Source organism: Solea senegalensis, linkage group LG8 (assembly GCF_019176455.1).
Source record: "Solea senegalensis isolate Sse05_10M linkage group LG8, IFAPA_SoseM_1, whole genome shotgun sequence".
NCBI classification, from domain to species: domain Eukaryota; kingdom Metazoa; phylum Chordata; class Actinopteri; order Pleuronectiformes; family Soleidae; genus Solea; species Solea senegalensis.
In genome coordinates, this window is record NC_058028.1 from 8496814 (window position 1) to 8520164 (window position 23351).

Below are 23351 nucleotides of genomic sequence, written 5' to 3' on the forward strand. Positions count from 1 at the left end.
AGTGCAGTTAACAAGCAGCGAGCAACGAGATTAAAGCGGGATGCTTACAGCATGTGGCGCTGTTCCTGCTGGATGTGTCAGTAGGAAGGAATTCACTTACAGAGGTTGTCCCACAATATTTAAGTCTCCCTGTCTGCTAACAGTTCAATACACAGGATGTACACACAGAATTATAGCACCTTTTTTATCACTCAAATTTAGTAAGGTGATTAGAAGGAACTATTTTCTGTGGTGTGACAAAGTCAGAAGAGACATTTTTCATCACTTTACAGGGACTGCAACAGATATTTTTGTGCATTTCTGCCAACTGTAGCCATAATAACTACCCAGTGTGACTTGAATTTGCAAAAATAGGAGGACCCAGCAGATGGAAACTTGGGCACAATGTCATGTCAAAAAGGCAAATTGGCACCGGCGAAATCTCCTGGAGCTAGAAAATTACCACACAGGCACAGTCACAAAAAAAAAAAAAAAAAGATTTGCCCCAAAGTCAACAAAATACATTGTGCCTGCATGACAACCACGGAAAGTGTTCAAATGCAGGCATTCAGGCATGTACCCACACAAACGTGCGCACGTGCTTCTATTACAGTTGCCAGTTTACTCTTGGAAAAATTTCAGATATGCAAATGTAAAGATGTTCCTGCTGCCCAATCAATATAATCTTATTTGAAATTCAGCATCTGCATGTCTGCAATGTTTTTTTCTGCTCCTGATAGTGGCCTGACTTCTTTGAGCAGCCCAAGATTCGGTCTATCAGAAAAGATTAGCCAAGCGTAACCCTTTTGGGATCGGATTTAATCTTGCAGACTGCTGCTGCTTGCTGCTGCTGCTAGGAAGAGCACACTGATCGCAATTAAATTAGGGCTGATTCTAAAAGTGCTAGTCATGAACAAGAGACTGAGGTGCCAAAGGGTGGATGCAGTGGAGGAACTAGCGACGGAGGTGATGCGAGGGCAAGTGGCAGCTCTCTCCCCTTCCTGTGGACAGCACATTCAGACTCAGCAGGTTTCCTGTGACAGATCAAAGTGCCACCTTCCTGAGCACTTTCCAAATAAGTATGCCTCATCTCCTCTGATGAGCCCTTCTAGATACAAGGAGACTGTGAAATGTAGCTAGTGACAGGTGCAGCCCAAAGTTTTTCTTTCTTCTTGCCTCCTCCTGCCTTTCAGTGAGTAATTTGCTGGCAATAAGAAAATTGACCCCTCTTAGCTAAAAATAGACAGTGACAATGAAAAAATAAATAAATAAAAAAAAGTGGGATCCATCTGTGGGCACTGGTGCACTGAAAGCACCTCAAAATGCTACAGAGAGGGAGGAAAACTCAATGTCCCACTAAAAGCATCATCTGAGGCACATGGTGGTACTTATCTGCACTCATGGGAACATTGTGAATGATGTGTACAACATGAGATCAGGAGACGAGGCCTATAAATCAAAAATGTTTCAGTCTTACAAATCAAAATGTCTAAAAATTATTGATTTAATTTTACAAAAAAAACTATTAAAAAATCTGTGATTGTGGTATATCAGCGTAAACCGGTGATCCACCGCTGATGTTAGGAAACTAGTAGTGCACTGTTCAATGTGAGATTTCCTTCAGTATAAAAAACCTACAAGAGGATAAACAATCCTCTTGTAGGTGTTGAGAAAATGGCAAAAACAAGCTGACTCACCGCTCTGGATGTTTAAAGCGTGGTGCTTGTCTATGGTCCATCCTCCCAGTTTGGAGGCTGTGGTTTCGTACCCTTGCAGAACAGCAGTCCTCTTCTCCCAGAGAATAAGATCGGGACATGACTCATACTCAAAACCGACAGACACTGAAAAAAAGAAAGAAAGGATCGAACTGGCATTAGAGAACTGAACACATTTAGGGAGATAAGCAGATATTTTAATCATCACTCACCAAAAGCTTCCGAGAGGCCGTAGACCTTCTGGCTGTAGACGTCGGCCTTGTCCCACACAAAGTCGTACGACAGGTTAGGGGATGCGGGAAACCACTTTCTGAAGAGCCTGCCTTCCACAGCCACCATCAGGTGAACTTTCATCAGGTTGAAAGGGATTGTGGGGTGGGTGAGGGTGACTCTCAGAATTGACTTGTAACCCGCGGTCCTGCTGCTCAAATAGCCCAGATTCATATCGGTCCCCGGTATGGGTACTTCCTCCTGCAGGGACTGCGGACAAAAAAACATGGATCATAAGGCAGCCGATAGGAACTGTAAATGCTAAACTGATAAGAAATGGTTATGTGAAGATTAATATGATGCCTCTATATATTACGGAATATCAATTTGTCATTGCTGTGGTCAGCGGGCCAATATAACCCCTGTCAGACATTTTTCATGCCCTTGTCTCCAACCAAATATATATGGATCCGAGGGGGAAGATAAGAAATATCAATTTGAGGACAATTACACAGAAACCGATGAAGGATTTCATCATTATGCACTCCAGTGGGTATTTTTCATAATTGAGTTAATAATAGCAGATCCTTCATTAAGGCAGTCGCCTTCGCTGCGATCCATACGACATTGGCATCCACGGGCTCAGAGATTGCACGGTTCGATTGGGACAAGGTGATGCGGCGATAAAACGTTTTGGGTATTAAAAAAAAAAAAAAAAAAAAAAAAAGTCACCCCTGATCATTACTGTGATAAATGTCGGATCATTAAAGATGGATTTGTTTTTATGGGAAAAAAATAACATTTTAAAAATCTGTGATAATGACACCTTAAAAATGTGCAATGCTAAAAATAATGATGTCGACACATACTGAACCTTTTTTTATATTGCAACTTGATTTATATAACTGTTGTTATATAAATATTGCTATAGATAGACACGCTAAGAAAAATGGATGTAGTCTATTGCCTGAGACTAACCTGGAAGTAAAAAATTGGACTACTCATTTGATTTACGTTAGGAGTTAACGGTCTCAGTGGCAAATTTCCGATCTCTTTCAATTGCACAGTGCCAATTTGTTAATTATGTTCCCGTTTAGAGTAAAATTGACAGTGACACATGTCACACATGAGTGGTTGCAGGTGAAGTGATGTCTGTGACTGTAGGGGTGTAGAGTTTTATGTCAAGTCACTGCTAAAAACATTATCAGGATTAAAAAAAATAAAAACCTAGGTTGGTTGACACGTGTAGTCGCTATTTGGACTGAAATATAGTTTCAATGATAAAATAAAAATCAATTGTATTGCACCAGAGAAACATTTTACAAATCTAGATAATAATGTTTTATACCTAAAACTGTGTTACGTGTGTAATGCATTAATGTTATATGAATATTGAACCTCGGTCACATCACTATTTAAGACTTAACCACATGTATTGTTGTTGAATTTTTGCCCAGCCCTAAGTCCAATTACACTACAACAATAAGTTCAGGTTAGGGTCAGCGTAAGAAATTTCCCCCGAGGTCAGACCTGAAACTTCTTCACAGATAGAACAGTAGGTCAGCAGTCAGACACTGTGCGGCGCTTGCATGTAGGATCAGAGGTCAACGGCAGAGGTTTGGTTGACCAACTTTTCTCTGCTCTAATTAAGTCACCCCCGGTTGCCCGTCTCCACTGCACAGAACACGACGACAATTAAAACAGCCACAAACAAAGCCACATCAGTGTCACCTGTGATCTGTTCCTTCTTGGTAAATGCTCACGCGGTGCAGCCGAACTATTTGGACTTCACTTTTAAAATGGACCAGTACAATTTGGATGATGTCCCCGTTTAATGCATTTACGGCTCAAGGAACGGCAAAGGCGAGGCTGCTATTAATAGCCTGGACTGCATACGAACCTCACTGATATGCCATAAATCTTATGAAGCAAACTGGGAGACAAAGTAATTAGGGAAGGGCACAAAGATGCCTGCCAGACATGCGGTAGCCACACATTCAGCTGCGCACATCCAAATGTGTTGTCTTGTCCCCGATCAAAAAAACAAAAAAAATCAAAAAAACAATACATGTAGACAGATATCAAAAAATATATAGTCAAGATAATAACAATCCTTTCCTAGTGGTGCTTGTATGCTGCTCCTGAGAGTCTATGACCCAGGAGAAATTAAAAAATGTCCTGGCTGTTTTCTGTGTGCGAGGTAATCATCATCACTCTGCAGTGAGACAGTACAATGCACACTGTAAATCGCCCAAGTTCCACAAGCCAATTACACCAGGGAGATAAAATCACAGGACTGCCCTGAGCCAGAGTTACTATCACACTTGTACTTGATGAATAGCCTTCATAGTCTCCCCCAGATGTGTGGCATGAATCATTCGGAGGAGAAACCTGTGTAGATCATAACCCCGTGGGGCAGCGGGGACAACGGGAGCGCCGGAGCATCTACCTGGATTTCGGGCACGACCGTCCCCCTTTCGGAGCAAGAGCCGGCAAAGGCGGTGAGCGGAGCCGGGGAAACCACGGGGCTGGGCCTGGTGAAGCTGCTGAGGTCACAGCTCGGGATATCATTCTCCTCGTGTCGCATAACGATGGTATCCATGACGAAGAAGCGTCCCCATGGCAACCACAGTGTGTGTTCCTGGGTGATGAATGGAGCGCGCTCAAAGTGCAGGGCGATGGCTATGCCCCCGTTGGTCACTAAGTCAAAGCTGGAAGAGGGAGAGACATGAGAGGTGTCAGAAAGGATGAATGTTGATTCACATGCAGTGGAGGTTAAATACATCCAATGCAAGTAAATACGGTAAATCATATATTACTTAACATAGGGACGTCGCAGTCCGTTTTAAAAAACCTTAGATTATGCACTGTTTATTTCATAGAAAAGCAGAAAATAACGTTTAAACGTTGAATCGGGCATCTGTATATTTACATGCTTCATTACACGCAACAATGGAGGAAACAGCCTTGAAAAGCTTTGTTTACACAAGACTGAGTTGAATTGACTTGATTTGTTTGAATTTACTTATATTTAAGTTTATTACAAATAATCCGTAATAATCTATTTACATTAACTTGACAAATTGCAAAGTAACTTTTTATTTTATGAATAATATGTGGTTATTCAAAGCTTAATCACAATCTATTTGCTTATTTATTTGTGCGACCCCTCATGGCCCACCAGGGGACCGTGGTGGGCCACACTTGGAATCACTGCTGTAAGCAACCCATTTACTAGCGTATGTCGTGAGACTAAAACCACGCAGAAATTTGCATTGAGTATGATAAAAGCCAGGAATAAACAAAAAACAGTAACATGTTCTTCGACAAATAATTATTAATTCAGTCTTATCTATTGGGCACACACAGATGGGAGATGTTTGATCACAATGTAAGAAATAAATCTCCTAATTAATGTCATAATCTGTGGATATGATTTGAAGGAAAAGAACAGATGCATGCTTTGAGTTCAAACAAGACTCTGTGTGTGTATGTGTGTGTGTGAGAGAGAGAGCGAGAGAGAGAGCGAGAGAGTGTGTGTACTTGTATTTGTTACCTCTTTAGGACCTTTTCTATCATACACACTGATCTTGTCAGGACTAGTGGTCCTTACAGAGACCAAAAACCTGGATCCCAATGAGGCAGTACCTCATTTCTGAGGAACCGGTTTAGTCTATTGCAATGATTTGAGGTTAGGTTAAGGTTAAGGACACAAACTGATTACGGTTAAGGTACGGGATAATGCTTTGTTTAGACCGTCCATACGAATCGACGTCAATGCAGTGTCCTGTAAAGAACAGCTACGCAAACATTGGTGTGTGTGTGTGTGTGTGTGATGCACTGTGCTCCTGTGCTCACATATTTATGTGAGAGGTAAAGATTGGTGCTGCAGGGTGGAGGCAGCCGCCACTTCTCTATCGATCCCTGAGACGAAGGCTGTCCACTCTAACATCAGTCTAAAAGCCCTGCAATGCAATCCCATCTACTGTTGCATTAAAGGGCCTCTACACCTCCTGACTGACCTGACTGGGTCTCAGTAAACAGGACGAACTCACCGCAATTTCATCACTTCTAAATGCTGCATGGTGACAAACAGCGTTGCCTATACAGGACTTCTGCAGCTCTTGTCACTTCACTGTAAGAGCCAATTAGCGCTGGGTCACCCGAAAGCTCTGGGGACAGGGCCTGACTCGCACATGGGAAACATCTTTTACAGGTAAAAAAGCAGGTGCAAATAATGGCCTCTAAACTAGGCAGTCTCCCTCTTGGTTTAAGCTCCCATATAAAGAATCTGCTCCATGTAACTTCCCTTGAGGGAGAACATCTGATTGGCTGAGGCGATAAACAATGGTTTGTTCCGCCCTTGGTGTTTTGCCCTTGGCTGGGTCTGATTGGAGTGCCTTTGCCCAGCAGTACAGAGGCTGCAGAGCTAATGGGGGCTGTGATAGCGCTGCCCTTGTGCTGCCGCGATCCGTCAGATGCTGTGCAGCTGTAACCGGTCAGTCTGCATGACACCTCACCTGGCCGGCTCTGGCAATGCTTGCTCAAAACACTTCTGGTGGTGGGATTTCGGTGGCCGTTATCGATCATGGCAACAGCCTTAAGCCATGTGACAAACAGTATTAATCTGCATACAACGGCCTTGCTTGCTTGTGTCCTCAAGAGTACGCATCAGGCTCTGAGAGCTAAATCAGCCAATGAAGTTGACGTGCACAATCGTTTCTCAGCCAATGTGTATTTATTATGTACAGGGTGGTATCTACTTAAGTTTAAATAAGTCAAACAAGGACACAGCAACAGTTGTTAAAGATGAATAACGGCAGTATACTGTGAGGTGGGAATACAAAATACTCTAAAAGTTGAGGAGTTGCAATATTTTGTCTAACTTTTTCAGTATAATAGATCGAGGGTATCGTAACTGGCCTGGGGGCCAATGAGCTGGTCAAGAGGGGAGAGACAAAAAGTGGGGGAAAAATAACTAAGTGGGCAATATGACCTTCAAATTATAACATAATAAATATATTTATGATAACACTTAATTGAATTTCGAAGTAAAAGTTCTTGTTTTGTTATGGAATGATGTATACTTTATAGTTATGACATAATTTATGACGCAAAATGAATCTATGAATATCAAAAACAGAGAAATCAATCTATAAGTAATGCTGAATGTTTAATGACAATTACAACTGAATGTAGTATTACTACTATTATAAAAAATGTAAAACATACTATAGCAAATGTATTTAGTCTCATATTCTGTCATCTCACTGTGTTTAAAGGAAGAGGAACGTCATTATAACAAGATATTAAGTGGTGGGCCACATGTTATTGATTGGGGGGGCACATGTGGCCCACGGGCTGCCATTTTGATGACACAGTTAAATATGCTCAGGGAAAAAGGTGTAAAAAGTTTGTGTTTAACTGAGATAGGTAGAAGTAAAACAATCATGATAATATTTTGATGGCATACTGGGTCATTGGGATGGATCTTTAAAAAAAATAAAAAAAAAAAAATTCCAAGTCATCACCATCACTCTTACAGATGTCTTTGCAAGCACGCAATAATGTAATTAGCTGGAATCCATGTCAGCATTTACTCATTACTGGAAAAAGTCATATAGGGGAATGGCTCTATCTCAATGCTCAGCCAGGCAGAAAATGGCTGCACAGTTGTAAAGAAGCTAAACTAACCTCCTTCGTTTAAGCCAGAAAACTTTTCAAGATAGTGGGAAAGGTAATTCAAAAAAACCAAAAACTAAGCCCTCAGACAATAAAGAACACACCATAAAAATGAGTTGAGACAGCTTTCCTATTTCTAAGTGGCTGAACAGGTGCATTTCTGATTTCATGCTGCACTGAGCGTGTTTACAATGATTGCAGAGGAGTTGCAGGAGACTGGGCATGTTTACAGGGGAACCTGGGAGATGGAGTAGTGTTTACATATATGCTGGAAGGGAAAGAAGAGCATGGCGCTTTGCAAAAAGAGAAACAGAGTGGTGCATAAGAAACATTTCATACATGGGGGGAGGATATTGATGAGGAAAGTCAGTGCAGTGGAAAGGACACGAGTCCTGGGCTCCAGAAAGGCACAGGGATGAGGAAATAGTAGTGGCCAGAAATGGAAGGGTTAAGGACAGTGGGTAATTGCAGGAGGAAGAGAATGAAGGGATGGAGAGCAAAGGAAATAAGTGAAGAAGGTCAAAATGATAAGGTAGAGATGTGAGATTTCTGTATAACTAGGAAGACGTGGCGACTGACAAGAAAAAGGAGGGAATGTGTAGGAGAAAGAATGATCGAGATCAAAACAGCAGCGAAAATGTGGGCCTGTGGAGTGTCAGCGACAGATAAAAGTGTCAGGACAAAGTGGGGCTTGGATAGTAAACACCAATTCGTACAGTGCTGTGATAGAGGAGCTTGGTTTGCCACAAAGCCCACACACACACACACACACACACACACACACACACACACACGCCCCTAACAAAGCCACTAACACACTGTGGCTACTGTGAGAGATACAGAGGATTGGAGGTGGAGTATGACACTCTATGTGTGTGCAACCTGGAAATAACAGAAGCTATAGTGACAACATTACTCTAAGTGTTTTCTCTCAAGTGTTCCTCTTTCATTCCGAGAAACACGGCGGCGCCAATCTGAGGTTTTAGTCTGCATTTTGCTCGGAAAACACGCGCGGAGCCAGAGCAGGTGGCACAAAGTCACTCGAAGGAAGCCACGAAGAAAACACAGACTTTTTCCCTCTTGTTATTTTTAGAGCACCTTAACACAAACATTTATCTTTCTCCAAAAAGGTCTCCGGTGGTGCGGCAATTAATCAAAAAGAAGCCAGACAATGAGTTTATTGATGAGGTTACCACTTTCTTGCCGAGGCAGAAGACATGTAGACTTGTCTGAGGAAGCTACTCTTTAAAGATCTTTTTCTTTTTCTTTTTTCCAATCAGTGAATAATGAATTTAAAATTAAGGTTAGGATCAGGAGTACTTCTTTTTCTCCAATGACACCGATGGCAAATGAAGCTACAACGTAAAAAAGGAGAAGGATGTGCCAGATATTAACCGCACGTGTGTGGCCTCAACTTAAAACGTCTCACTTAAAATTAAATCCTCCGTTGTCAAATAAATAACATCCATCTGCACTACGTTTCCTAGCCCCAGTGATCTGCTTTGAATTGCCATATTTTATTCTTTCCCCTCCCTTGATGCTACTGAAGCATAACTTATGAGTGCACCAGAAGGGCTTTGTTTGATTTCTCTGGGAATTGAGCCGAGAACTCCAAAATTGGACCAAATGAAAGCACAAAGCAGATCAATGGCAGCACAGTTTGTGGAGGCAACAGTGTTTTTTTTTCTTTCCCCCGCCATCATTAGAATTCAACACAGATAAACAGCAGTATTTGACAATCATATAAGCATCACTGTAACATCTCAGTGGCGTATACTTATGCAGCAGTGAATGGCACTCTTTGTGTGTGTGTGTGTGTGTGTGTTGACAGTGGGCTCTTACCTTCCGTCCTGCCTGGTAATTGTGTAACCGTAGGATGGGTTGTTGATGAAGCTGATGTTGACTCCGACCAGTGGCGTTCCGTCAGAGGTCACAACTTGTCCACGGATAACACAAGCGTGGCTGTGTGGGAATAAGACGGAGCCACGGCGTTACATTTATGGAAGACTTTTACATTAATAAAACTCCATACATACATACATACATACATAGTAGGTATGTCATTACAGCGCTGTGTGTATGACTGTTTTAAATGTAGTCTACCAACCCCGTGGCAATCGATAAAGTAGAATGTGTGTGAAGACGGATGACAAATGACCGGCTGCACTGAGGGTTCATAAATCCCAAATCTGTCATGTTCGTGAAGAGGACATGGGCAAAAACAAAAAGGGTTTTTTGTCTTTTCAGATTAGGGCTGCAAAACAAATCCAGTAGTTAATGAATCAGCAACTATTTTGATAACGGATAATAAATAAATAAGTTAGTTGTGAAGAAAATAAGTATTTGATGAATTATTTTCATGTAGTTCTTATCACACTGCTTAAATGATTGCGTTTCATTATTGCGTCTAGTTACTGAATGGCGTGAAAAACAGGTTAATGAAAGCTGAGACTGAATCGCAATCGTTGAGCTTTGACATTTGGCGGGACCTTGATTGTCGATCACAACCATATAGATTTATGCTCAAAAATTACAAATAATAAACAAAGTTGGTGGCACCCACACTCAACATATTAAGTATGGGTGTTTTGCTTATATGCAGCATGAGGAACTGGCAGCGGGTTTATACACAGTCGGTGAATAGAGACGAATCAACAGATCCTATCCTAGAAAGGGGCGTATCCATGGCTTGTAGGGCAGTAATTAAAGATATTTAAGAAGGATTAAGGAGAAAGAAACAAAACAAAAACAATATGTTAACAAGTAATTGACAAATTAAAGCGCACGCTGACAGTATGTGCAAAGGTGTAAAAGGTATGAATGTATATAAAAAGCAAACAAGTGAGTAAATAGGTTTACAGTACTGGATTGTTAAGGTGCAGCTAATGCAAATACATGTAAATAAACACAGTAACATATCTTTCTTGCACCAACAGAACAATTGAAAAGTTGTGGTTGTTTTTAAAGGGAAACATTTTTCTATACATTAAACGCCCACAATAGACACAAACTGATACCTTGTAGGTTATCTCAGAGGATTTCTCTATCCAGAATGGATAATAAGATAAGGAAGCTTTTGTTTGCTTTTGCGCTAATTAAAAAAAAAAAAAAAAAGGATTTATCTTTTTCATTATACAACGCAAGAGTGGAAAATAATAGGACGGCAGATTGGAAGACTTGCTCTGCTAGTTATCAAGACCTTGACGGGTTTCCAGAATGACATCAAGTCGTCAGAAGCGGCATAAATTACGTCTGATCATCAGTTCCCACCAATCAATAGTACAAAGTTGTTCAATTCAACTCCTAATCTCACTGAACTGATGCGATCAGAGATCTGCTGTATCACATGTCTGCTGAGGAACTCCGACCTCGTAATTAGCGTCAGCCAACGTATGGTCGACCATGGTTTCTGTAGAGGTTTGCAAAAAATCCCTGCCATTCTGCCACTTCTTCATTAGACCGTGGCTATTATTAATACATTTGGGTCTTAAACACTGCCACATACTGGAAACAATTAACACTAGCGTGTTAGTAGTTGCCCTCAACATGTCCTTACCAGAGGCAAGATCATTCACCCTACACTATCCTGGTCCCCTGGAACCCCATTTTATGTTAATTAGGGCAGGTCTCCTTCAGAAGACCTTGGCTGTCCACCACCACACCGTTAACAAGCAAGGAGATACTGCTCTGAATCCTAGGTCTCATGGCCAAAGATCCTTCTAGACTCATTTACATTGAATTACCACTAAAGTTAACCCAGAACAGGCTTGGCCATATGCGATTAATCATTCATGCCAGCAGTTTATTTTAGTCCTGTTTGAAAAGGTAATCATCCACATTTTCTTCAGACAGAGCCGTGGAAGTGGAACTATTTGCTCTTTGCTGCCTCTGTGAACCACACGGGGAGACGATTCCTCGCCGTCGAAGACAAACGATTTAAATATTGACATCAAATATCACAGAGAGAGAGGAAGAAAGAGCAGCAAAGGGGTCGTGAAGCCTTCAGTGCAGAAACTTCCCCCCCGCGAGTGGGATTTCACTCATCCAGACGTCGTCACAAAGTCGAACGCATACTCCATAATATTTCCAACCTCCAGTTGATCATACATCATCCACAGAGGGCAAAGTCAGGACATGTTGAGAAAAATAAACAGGTGGGCCCTCTGAACTCAGCAGGATATTGTCTCTGGTTTAGGTTCTTTTACGGGGGGGAGTAGAATACTTTTTTTGCACCAATATTATCACTATAAGTTTCTTTTTTTATTTTAAAGGAAAACATGCTTAAAAAAAGCCATGCTGTAAAGCCATGGTGAACAATGTGCAGACTTTGCAACAACAGTGAAAATAAAGTAGAAAAGGAAGAAATGAGCACAAACACCCAGGTGTCCTGTTTCCATCACTGCTGATTGGAGTGTGAGCCGATGAAAACCTGTGTCGACTGCAGTGTCATTAGACGCAGGAGTGAATGCTGATTATATCTATTCCCATTGCAGACAAAAGCCAGATGTTCCTGGGTCTTAATGGGCTTTTCCCCACTGGTGGATCTTTAATCCTTAATGGCTAAGTGAGTCCAGTCAAGTCTTGATGTGGATTTTGCCACCGATTTTTGCCCGGCATGAAGCATGGGCTCATCAAGGTGTGGTGCAAATCAAGGTTGCTGTCAGATAATCGTCCTCTGGATATCGTACGGCGAGAGCGGGGCCATCAATATGTAACGCTAACTACAGCACTGTGCGTGCATGGAAAATTCCACTTTTCTACAGATTGACCACACACAACGTACCAGAAAACTAACGCAAACAACCACTGGTGGAATATCATTGACACAACCCTGTTAAAGACTTGTCACAAAATTGTTAAACATCTCCTTTAACCAGAATACAACTGTGAAGCAGCTGCATTACTCAATCGGATTCCGGATAAAATAGATTTAAGTATAGAGTACTTTAAATGAGGAAGGCTAATAAATGGTACCACCACCAACCGCAGAGGCAACAAAAACACCATTATCCATGCAAATGACTTGATTATAGGGTAAACCCCGCTGCAAATAAGCATGTCCCTGCGGTCCTCTTTTTCCCTCGCCTGTATGTTACTCAGCACACCGTAGAATGGAAAGTGAGGACACATCAAGGTACATTTTTACTTCTCTAAATATGAGAGTAAATTTAAGAGATGTTATTCCAGACTCTGATGGCCTCATGCTTATACAAGTGTAATAAATAAAATAAGGAAAGTGCAAGCCAGTAAATTAAGCAAATAGCCTCTGCCTTGCTATTATAAACCAGCTATCAATCTTTGGCCATATTGTTCCATAGACAAAGTCCCTGTTTACTATTCCAGTCAGCATCCATTGCCGGGCCTTGGCAGTCACTTGTATTGTGTGTCATGGCGGAGAGTCGAGACATTTTATGCAGTGGCAGATGCTTTATTTAGTGGCACCTTTGCAGCTTTTTGTGGTGGGAAACATCAGGAATAGCACTCCGACATGTCTAATAGCATGAGGAAGTGGTTAGTGGATCAATAAAAAGATGATCGGGTGACAAGGACAGGCGTATCAGGACGATGCGAGGACCGTGCCTGTGAGGCTCATCTCAAGCACAGAGCCCCCCTGTCATAACTGCTCATATCTGTCAGTGGGTGGGGAACGAATACCGAGCATGAATAATAGATTGCCAGTGATATTTTTAGGTGAGCGGAGGCCTCCTCCAATCTCGCAGCTCATCTCTGGATTCTCCATTTTACTTATTTATCACTGCATCTCCTTGTGCGAGAGAGACAAGAGCATTACTCAATCCCTCTCTGCCTCCGCCCTCTGTCCAGCGAAGAGCGGCAAAATGTTGAGTGGTTCTTAAAACGCCGAAGCAAAAATGTCAATGAGGGAGAATGTCACAAATGTGTGTCTTACAGGGGGCTTTTCTTAAGTATCGACAGACGCGGACACAAAAAGTTCAGACGGACGCGGAGCTGGAGCGGCATGACAGGAGCTGATATATTGATTTTCACCGACAAGTGATGTCTGATCACGGACGGATAACAAACACAGGCATCAAAGACCAACATACTGAATAAAGACAGTGAAGAGACGAGACCTTGCTGACGGTGTGTGAAAAAAATATATGCCCGTCAGATTCATGTTTTTTAGGTCTTCTCCCCATTTCTAGTGAATAATGGATGATCTCTGTAACCACACCTACGTAACATTCACTACCGTGAGCAATGAAAACGCAGAGGGAAAAACTAATTCAACATGCCCCCGTCTCATTGAAGGCAGGCGTTTGGTCACATTTTAGATTCCACACCCTCCAGGGGGAAGGAGAAGCTCGATAAGACACATTACATGCAGGATTTGCAAAGTGAAGGGGAAGTATTTTTAAAAAAAAACACTCCCGAGTGTCCACTCCTCCTGGCCGAGTTGGCTAAGCACTTTCTATGCATACCTGGTACCAGCGTTTTTGCAGAGAAGGTGCTGTAATGCATGTTTTCTCTCTCTCTCTCTGTCACTCTGTCTCTGCAGTAATCAAATTGTGAATATTGTAGAGCTGCAACTAACGATTGTTTTCGTAATCGATTCATCTGACGATTATTTCCTCGATAAAATATCAGAAAACCTTAAAAAAATGTTGATCTGTGTTTGTCACACCTAGAAATGATGATGTTCTCAAAGGTCTTGTTTTGTCCACAAACCAAAATGATTAACCTTTAATGATTTCTTTGTTATCTGGAGCAAAGAAATGAAGAAAATACTCACATTTAAGAAGCTTAAACAATCGAAAATCTTGTTTTAATCATGAAAACGCTTCAAACCGATGAACCGATTATCAAAATAGTTGTCGATTAATTTAGTAATCGATTAATAATCCATTCATCGATTAATTTTTTCAGGTCTAGAATGTTGTTAATCGTGCACCCCTATGATTTGCACATCTGTGATACGGTGAGCTGCGCTGCAAATTACGCTGATGGAAATGAACCTACAAAACACGCGAGACACGCTTCTGAGACTGACCTGTCCTTAAGTACGGAGAAAAGGCGTTTGCTGGACTACAAATAGTGACGTCTGAAAGCACAAATCTCTGCCATCTACCAAGTATATAAGCCTCAAATAATGACTCCATGCCGCAGAGTTTGTCTGCTTCATCTGCTGCTTTTGACACCACACTAGAAAATGTAATCACCAGAGACGAAAACATTTTAAATAGTCTCAACTTCTTCTCTCCTTTTTTCTCCCCTTCACTATTTTGTTTTGATTGTTTTGCGAGAGCATCATACGCCAAGATGAGAGAGATCCATAAGCAAGTGGGAAGCAAATAAGGTGACAGCCTCATGAGCGATTAGAGATGAAAAGAGAAGGAGACAAAGGGAAAGAGAGGCAGGGGACTTTGACAGACGTCCTAGCTTGATATGAGCGTGTCTCAGATTCCGTGGTAAGGGTGTCATGAGCTCTGCCTCTGGGAGTGGGCCTCAGATGGATTACAGTATGAGTGATCACAATACATGAATATGAGATGCCTCTCTTGCCAGAGAATGCTCTTTGCTTTTTGCCACATTCTGTTTGTCAATCATAATCTGTCCATCATCTTTCTGGCTGTCCACACCAGCAGTCCCGGCACATTTTAGCCTCCACTGCGTATCACAGTCTGCATCAAACAGAAACGTCTAACGCTGGGTTTAAGTAAACAAACGTTTTAAATTCACAAACGGGTTGATCATAAAGACATTTCTACTATTTATATTTTTTTGCTCTGAATCAAATATTTTCCACTTAAGACATGAAGTAGCAGCACTCAAGCCAATCAAATGAATCCATCAATCCATAACTTCCCCTTCTTTATAGGGCATTTCCACCAGCTCATCAAACACAAAGGCAAAGCGAGAGCTCGACATCTGCTTGAGTTTTCCAAGGCGTGTTTTGAATTCAGTTAAAATTTGACTTGTATCATGCCAAATCACCAATTTACATAATCCCAAGACAAGGTCAAACTCAACAGTCGGCACTTGTTGCTATGCGTCTACGATGATGTGCATAAGATACAGTACGTCTGTACAGAGGCTCTAGCTTTTTAATTGCACTGGCCCACATGAATAAACAACAGCCTCTGACTGACAGGTGCTTCCACCTGAAACGTTACCGTGCAAGGTTGGCTAAAATATTCACAAACACAAACTGGATCCCTGCTAAATTAAAGGAAATGAGCAGAGCCGCCCGGCTGTGTGCACAATCAAAGTCAGGTGTCCTGACCGGCTGCGTTAAAATGTGAAACATATTAAACCCAGCAGCCCCTAATTTAAGTGACTCAAATGAACGAGAAACGGGTGCATGACAGACCAAGTGACAGTTCCGGTAAAAATGATAAATTCTATCTAATATTAATGACAAAAATCTGTCCCGTTTCGCCTGGTTTACAGAGTGTCACACTGCGGAGCATCAGGTGGGAGTAATGCACGTTTCACTCACTTGCTGTCAAAGGGGTTGGCTCCGGGGACGATGTGGGTGCTGTCCCTGCCCACCAGGAAGCGGACTCGGTCATAGAAGGTCTGCAAGTTTGTCTGTGCAGAGGACATCTGTGTCTCCTGGATGATGTCCAGAGGGTCCGGGGAGCCCACGCACAGGGAGGTGGTGTGACAGGTTGCCTGCAAACAGCAGTCTGGATCCATGCAGTCCACCAGGCCATCTGACAAGGTCAAAAGAGTCACACACATCCATTTAACAAATACCTGGACATGCACCTGGGAACAGAGACTATATATGGTGCAGTATATATATACATATTTTTGAGCCACTGGGGTATTATCATTCTTTCCTGGTGCTTTACAATATGACCACACTAATGTGTGTGTATATCTCATTCTGGAGACCATTAACACACTTTGCAATTCTTGTGATCACTTTAATACGTAACGGAGATGAAATAATACAAGAAAAGAAAGAGCTGCTGTGCGATGCACATTACTTTGCCGAAGTGGGTCACTGTACTCCCTATACTCTTTGCTTTCAGGGCCCTATCTGGCCAGATGGGTGATAAAAATAAACCCTGCTGTCAGAAGTCAGTCAAATCCCTAGCAGCACCCAATCTTTGCCACTGAGAGCCCCGTGGTCCCTGCACAATGACACGGGGAGACAAACAGCCGCCGCATAAATAAGGGATGCTAGTGCCGAGTTCAAGCTCAGAATAAGGTCTGGAAGAAAGGGAGTCACGTCTCCCATTTGGCCTTGAGAGTGGTGCAGCCCCCTGGCTGGCTGTGTGTGCGTGCCTGGCTCTGCTTGGGGCTAGTTAGAGGGCAGAGTAGGGACTTCCTCGAGGGGCCCGGCTCATGCACAGCGCTTTAGTCCAGCTAGTCTGCTTTTTTAATAAAAACCAGGTGACAGACTGAAAGCCATTCCTCATCTCCCACCTACAGAGGAGCACAACTGAGGCTGCAATGCATAAAGCAGGTGCACTACGCTCTCAAAGGTGGCCAATAACCGTAGTCAAATCTTGCCTACTAGTCCCCTGCGTGTCAGAAGGTGTATATGGTTATGGTATTTGTACCTCCATCGTTGTCCTTGACGTCACTGCAGGCGGTTTCCATGGAGGTGTCGCAGCCATTGCCCCTCCAGCCCAGCTGGCACACACAGTACCAGCCATTGTTACCAAGAGTGCACCTACCATTTCCATTGCACAAACCAGGGCAGCCCTCTGTGTGACAAAAAAGGACAAAGACAGCAGTCGGCACAGAATATTAAATGGGGAAACACATGAATGCTGTGTATCTAACTCCAACAATGCAGGTTGTTGATGGCAGTGCATTATTGTTAATATTTCCCTGGCAGGTGGCAATAATGACCCCTGGTTGAAGTTGATTAATGTGATACATACAGCTTTCTACTATCCCTATGCAGTAAAACCAGATATGAGGATCTTCTAAATCAATATTCACTTATTACTACAGTAGATTGGCCATATGCTTCTAAAGCCGGGTAATGAGAGCAGCGGTGTACACTTACTTGCACGTAATTGGATCTTTTTTTTTTTTGGGTATGTAACCATCATTATGCTCATAAAATTACAACTGCAAAAAAGAGCTGCACCAAAATCGGCATTCATTATTGAAATAAGATCTACGTGCAAATACACACTTCGTTTTGTTGATAAATTGTCTCCAGTCTCATGTTGGAAATCAATAAGATTACCGCGTCCAAGGAAAGTGGGTGTTCTGTCATTAACGGACGCAGAGTGCAGAAGAAATAAATGAAATAAATAAATAAAATGGTAGGAAGTGCACGAGTCTGAGCTGACGGCGTTATGCAGAGGAGGAGGAGGAGGAGGAGGGCTTTGCTCGCTCTGACTGTGTTCCTGGGCTTGTGACTCAAGGGAGGCTAAAAGCAGGCTGGAGCAGAACGACAGGTGAAACATTCCTCTCTTTTTCTCTGGATAGGTCTCCACAAGGGCATAGATCAGAGGATTATCTTGGGCCATTTTTCTCGGGCTGTTTGGAATTTATCTGGCGCCTTCGTATCCCTGAGCTGCAGCAAAGAGGCTGAGGGCAACGTCTCGAGATATCAAACGCACAAGTTTGTGTTGTTAACAAGCTGCCTTGATAGAGAGAATGCTAAGCTGACCCATTTTTATCAACGGGAGAGAGAGAGAGAAAGACAGAGTGAGCTGGGCGGCTGTCGTCATGCAGTTACATCACAGGGAGAGATTGGGAGAGCGAGAAAGAGTGAGTGCAGGACATTTATTCAAGGGAGAAAGATCAGTTAAAGGAAAATTAATATTTAGGAAGATGTATAGAAGCAGCAGGGTTTTGGAGACTACACGGTTAGTTCAGTAATGCATCAGTTGCATTTAGGTTGTTGTAGAGTAGCAACACAACGGCTACACAATTCTGCAGTCTACGCCTATTCAAACAAAAGCCCTGAAAGCAAACTGAATTTATATTTACCTGAACTCTGATAAATCCCTGAAAAATAAACAATAATAGTAAAAAATCCCCATCTAACGAAGCTTAAAATCAGACATAATATTGTAGTCGTCGGACATATGTTAATATGCCACAACTGCCAAAATTAAGTCAATGGTAAGTAATAATTCACAATAGATATGCAATACCTTGTTACTTCCCCTCTATAATAAATTCAACTTTTTCCCCCATTTTTGCTTTTTTTTGCTCTGTAATAAAATGTTTCTCTGACAAGATTCATCTTCTAAGCGGTTGACCTGGTTCCAGGCTTGAAACTCTTTGTTCTAAGTGGGAACAATTTAAATTAGGAGAAATGTAATTCCTAAAAGCAGCCGATGCCACTGTTACTCTGCATACAGAAAGCCACTTGTAATCATTCTGGGTTTTTTTTTTTTTTTATAAATGTTTCGTATGAAAACATTATTACGCTTTTAGCCAAATCGACTCTCCTATTAAGAACAAGTTATAAAAAAAACAAAAAAAACTGCACTTTCTCAACTGTGTACATTCGTTTATACTTTTAAACACAATTAACTAAGAGTAGAAACATGTATTTTTGTCAGACCGCAGAAAGTGTGTGTTCGTGGCAGGCAATTAACAAAAGAAGCACCCAGCACACAGAATATTCCATGATGGAAAATAATTATGAAGTAGTCTAATTTTTAAAATAAAATAATTTTATTTTTTTTTGTTTATTGTTATTGTTATGCTTTGTTTTCCTGAAGAACGAGATTCACTGTTGAAAACTGACGCCATTAGAAATCGCTTTGCCTCCAAGACACGTTGGGCATTAGCTGTCCTTTTATTGAGCAAATGGACAAAACAACTCCGGTTAGACCAGTGGAGACAGATGATTAGTGCGCGCTGAATGTTTATTACGAAGATAAATAAAGATCCGCTCTCTGCTCGGCAACAGTTCAACTTAATTGGCAGCTCTTTCAGAGAGGAGCCCCCGCTGAGCCCCGCCCAAGTCTGGCTAAAACAGCTCCACACGTGAGGGGGGCAAGTGTTCGAAGGACTCCTCTGGCAGCCGCTCTCATGCCAGGTGGTCCATTACCAAGGACAGGGTGAGAGTAAAAAAAAAAAAGGGAGCTGGAGGCACAGAGGCAGGGTTGCAGCACCGCCTTCGCCCCCTGCTTGCCCCACACCAACCAGACCATGAACTCTTTTAATTAGATAGGATGCGGCCTCGGCACCTATCATGCCCTGCTCGCAGCTGCGCGCTCATACATAATGCATAGCACAGGTTATGAAGCCCCCTTTTCCCCTGACATCCCACTAGTGGGAACACAAACCAAGTGTACAACATATGAAAAGAGGAGACACACAACTTGACCCACCAGGTGTGAAGGTGCTAAGTGGAGATAACGGAGTGACAACATGGGAAAAAAAAAAGTTGATGGGCGGTGGAGATCTTTAGGATGAGTGGGGGCGGAGTTTGCATATGTCAATGAGCACGGTGTGTGTGTGTGTGTGTGTGTGTATGTGCGTGTGTGTGTCTGACTGGTTAATGCTAGAGTCACAATGGAAGGAAGGTAGACTTGAAGGAAGGAGGAATGCCATACCTTTCACTACCTTATCCAGATAGTGAGCTTGGGAGATAAAAGACAAGACATATAAGGGAGGTTTGAACAGTGCCACTTCAATGACAAGACGGCAAGGCAAGGTGTTAGTTTGCATCACAGAAATGTAAATAAAAAAAGGAAAAAGTGCAGTCGTGAGCGCAAAAAAAGCGTGCATCACAAGCACAACAAACACGACACAACGCGGAGGGAGTGGGATGGAGACAGAAATAAGAAGGGGAGGGCGTAGAACACACACAGAAGGAGAGAGAGATAAAGAAAGAGTACGAGAGAGAGGAGGTACAAAAGAAAGTGGTATGTTCAGGAAGAACATTTCAATCTGTCCCCATTTATCAACTGTCGGGATCAGAATATCTCAGGGGAGTATTTCAAAAGAAATATGATTGATGCACATATTACCACCCTTACGTTTGACAAGCAATATGAGACAGGAGGTCAGGCTGTTCGACAAAAAGCACTTTTAATCTTGAAACACCTCTATTGATGGTGAGGTCACTGGAGGTTCCGGCGATGCCGGGGCCATACCGGACCTCCCACGCGCCGCAGTGTGGGGCCCGGGGCCAACGCGGAGCTCTCAATAATGAAAATTGATTTAAATTGAGATCTTTGGCTCCTTAATGGATGACACTGAGGAATATTCTTGTCGAGGGAGTGGGGATCTCAATATGGCACTTATAAAAGGCCCATCAATTATGTAAGGCCAGAATATAAAACATTCACAGATTGAGTTGAGGCTCTGAGCTCATGCAGGCTGCACTGCTACTGCTGAGACATGTAGGAGAACAGTGTGAGGAAAGAAACGGCTTCATCCGTTTGAATGTGACAAAGCTTTCACCTGTAAGGCTTCGGCATTCTTTGGTCTCTGCATCGACTCAAATGTGTAGACGGTGCAGATTTCTGTCTATTAAAATGCCGTGGCAGGAAGGGAAGAGCCTTCGTGCCATTGTGTCTTTATGTCCTCTGTCATGTTTATACTATGATAATGAGTCTGTTACTGTCTTAGGCCACAGCTGTCAACAATGTGGCGGCGGTTGTTACGTTACTTGTAAAACTACTGAAACACAGCACACGTCCATATGGTCCGTATTTTTTAAGTAGCTTAACTCTTAAGAACACATTTACGGTCCACGGTTTATGTTTTAAGGTCATGTTTATCAGTAACGTGACATTAAGGGGGTGGTTCATGACATTTAAAGTGTGGCTGTATGAGGTAGTTTCTCGCTCTGTGTGTCTCTGTGCCGAGAAGCAGCATTAGTTTTGTATTTCTGTGACTTCCGTGTAAAGTCACATGAACTTACGTGGACTTAAGTGGTTTACAAAGTGACACGCAGTTGAGTTCCCTGTCAGACAAGGCTGTAACGCAAGGAACATAATCTAAAGAAAGCGCGTACGCCACACACTTGATGATGTAGATTTTCTTTTTCTTTGTTTTGAAGGTCAGCTGTTTACAAAGTGGTTAAAGTCTGCTTTCCCTGTCGTTTTGCTGAGGCTGCATGTGTCCGTCCCCCCAGCTGCTTCTTGACACAGCGCGAGCACAGAGTGCAGTCACCTGTATGTAATACATTGACTATGTATAAGTACCTCATACAACAGCACTTCAAAAATCCTGAGCTATCACTTTAAAAGTAAATAGGGCACTGGAGGTAGTGTACAACAAATGAAGTGTATGGGACGTTATTTAGGAGAGGCGGCGATATGTCAAAAAAATTGTGCCTATGTCGACTATTTAAAAAAACACTTCCGACCAGTTAACGAGATAAAGAAGATAGTTACGAGGAGAATAGAAGAGAAGAGAAAAGAAAAGTGAAGAATGGTCAAGTTGCAATCTTGCAAAGCAGGCATCACACAGAGTGGCGTGTTGTCTGGATGGTCCCCTCTGATGTTCTGAGGAAGTTTGACAGTCCACAAACATCCTGAAGTGAGAACAACATTCAGACACACAGTCCTAGTGAGCCTATGTGAAGCTGTCAAACCTCAGAGCATCTATCACCACAACTCAGTTGTATCATCATGCTTTTCATTATGGCACTGGGCATCGCAAGCAGATGTCAAAGGCCAGAGGGCAACGATTCCTTACCGACAACCTGCTCTAGCTTTTATTTACAAATGAGCACTAGAGTCTGAATGATATGACGACTTAATATTAGGGAATACAATAATTAAATACTGATGTAATTAAATATATTATGAATGCTGAATGATTTGTGTCCAAAACATCTAATTACAATGATTTTAACGAAATATTGTGATTGCAATTCCATTTGGAATCAAAGTTTATAAGTGGAGCTTTAGATTAATATTTACTGTGGAAGATGAGAGGCCATCGATACATTAACAACTATACTCTTGTGTGAGGATGAGAGCTTTAAGATATGAGGTGTTTCTAACATTGTTGTTTTGCATTTTTTAAAAATCAATCAAAAACAGAAAGATTAAATAGCAGCCAAGGTGCAGTTTTGATTTAAAAATGATTATTAATTGTTCAGCCCTGTCCTAAAATGTAACTGTAAATATTTGTAAATAACTGCATTAAAAAAGAAATTCAAAAATAGTATATTAATATAAAAAAATTTCATGTTGGCAAATAGATCAATACAAATATGTCTATTAAAAAAGAAAACCTCATATTGGACAATTTTGGCGGGCAAACAAAAAACTGGTTGAGCTGTGATTAGAACAATCCCTAAGTCTTTATCCATACTACTATGTTTTTATTAGAAAATGAATAAATGAATTAAAAATCTGCTTCATTCACACATACTGGACAAGCACGTGCTGGTGTTGTTTCAGAGAGTGAAACTAAAACAACAGAGCAAGTATTTCTGATATGAGACGAGCTGAAGTTTTAACTGATAGTGTTTTAACTGAGCTTCACAGTTGATTGTCAATTCGCGACTGAATAAAAAAAAAACAAAGCTATATAGGTGATTTTATGCATTTTTAAACAGAAACGGAGCACTGTGGATGCCGCTTAATTGTCTATTACCTATTATTATTATAACTATCTATCGTAATAAAACATTACAAACTGGCTCCTTCTACCGCATCAATTTCTTATGAATAAATTCACACAAAAAAATGAAAACAGTCAACAATGTGAACCCATGAAGCACTGCTGCCACACTTGAAAGCCACTACAGAAGACAGAGCAGTGAATAACCCGAAGTCTTAAAATGAAAAATCTTAACTTCAAAACTCTTGGTTCAAGTGAGTCAAGGTTTCTAGGAAAGCTCCGCTC

At 41.9% G+C, this 23351-nt stretch overlaps 1 protein-coding gene across 8 annotated transcripts in view; it reads right to left on the reverse strand.

The window, feature by feature from the left end:
- Positions 1 to 23351, reverse strand: part of tenm4 (teneurin transmembrane protein 4) — a 168465-nt gene that overhangs the window by 40695 nt on the left and 104419 nt on the right. For 6 of the 8 annotated variants that reach the window (XM_044031683.1, XM_044031684.1, XM_044031680.1 and 3 more), the window contains 7 exons: positions 20096 to 20122; positions 17120 to 17266; positions 16045 to 16261; positions 9429 to 9548; positions 4354 to 4615; positions 1907 to 2174; positions 1677 to 1820 (listed from right to left, as the gene is read on the reverse strand). In XM_044031683.1, coding sequence (XP_043887618.1) covers positions 1677 to 1820; positions 1907 to 2174; positions 4354 to 4615; positions 9429 to 9548; positions 16045 to 16261; positions 17120 to 17266; positions 20096 to 20122 — 1185 coding nt within the window. The remainder of the gene's footprint in view (positions 1 to 1676; positions 1821 to 1906; positions 2175 to 4353; positions 4616 to 9428; positions 9549 to 16044; positions 16262 to 17119; positions 17267 to 20095; positions 20123 to 23351) is intronic. The other 2 variants (XM_044031682.1, XM_044031681.1) reach the window with 1 other exon arrangement.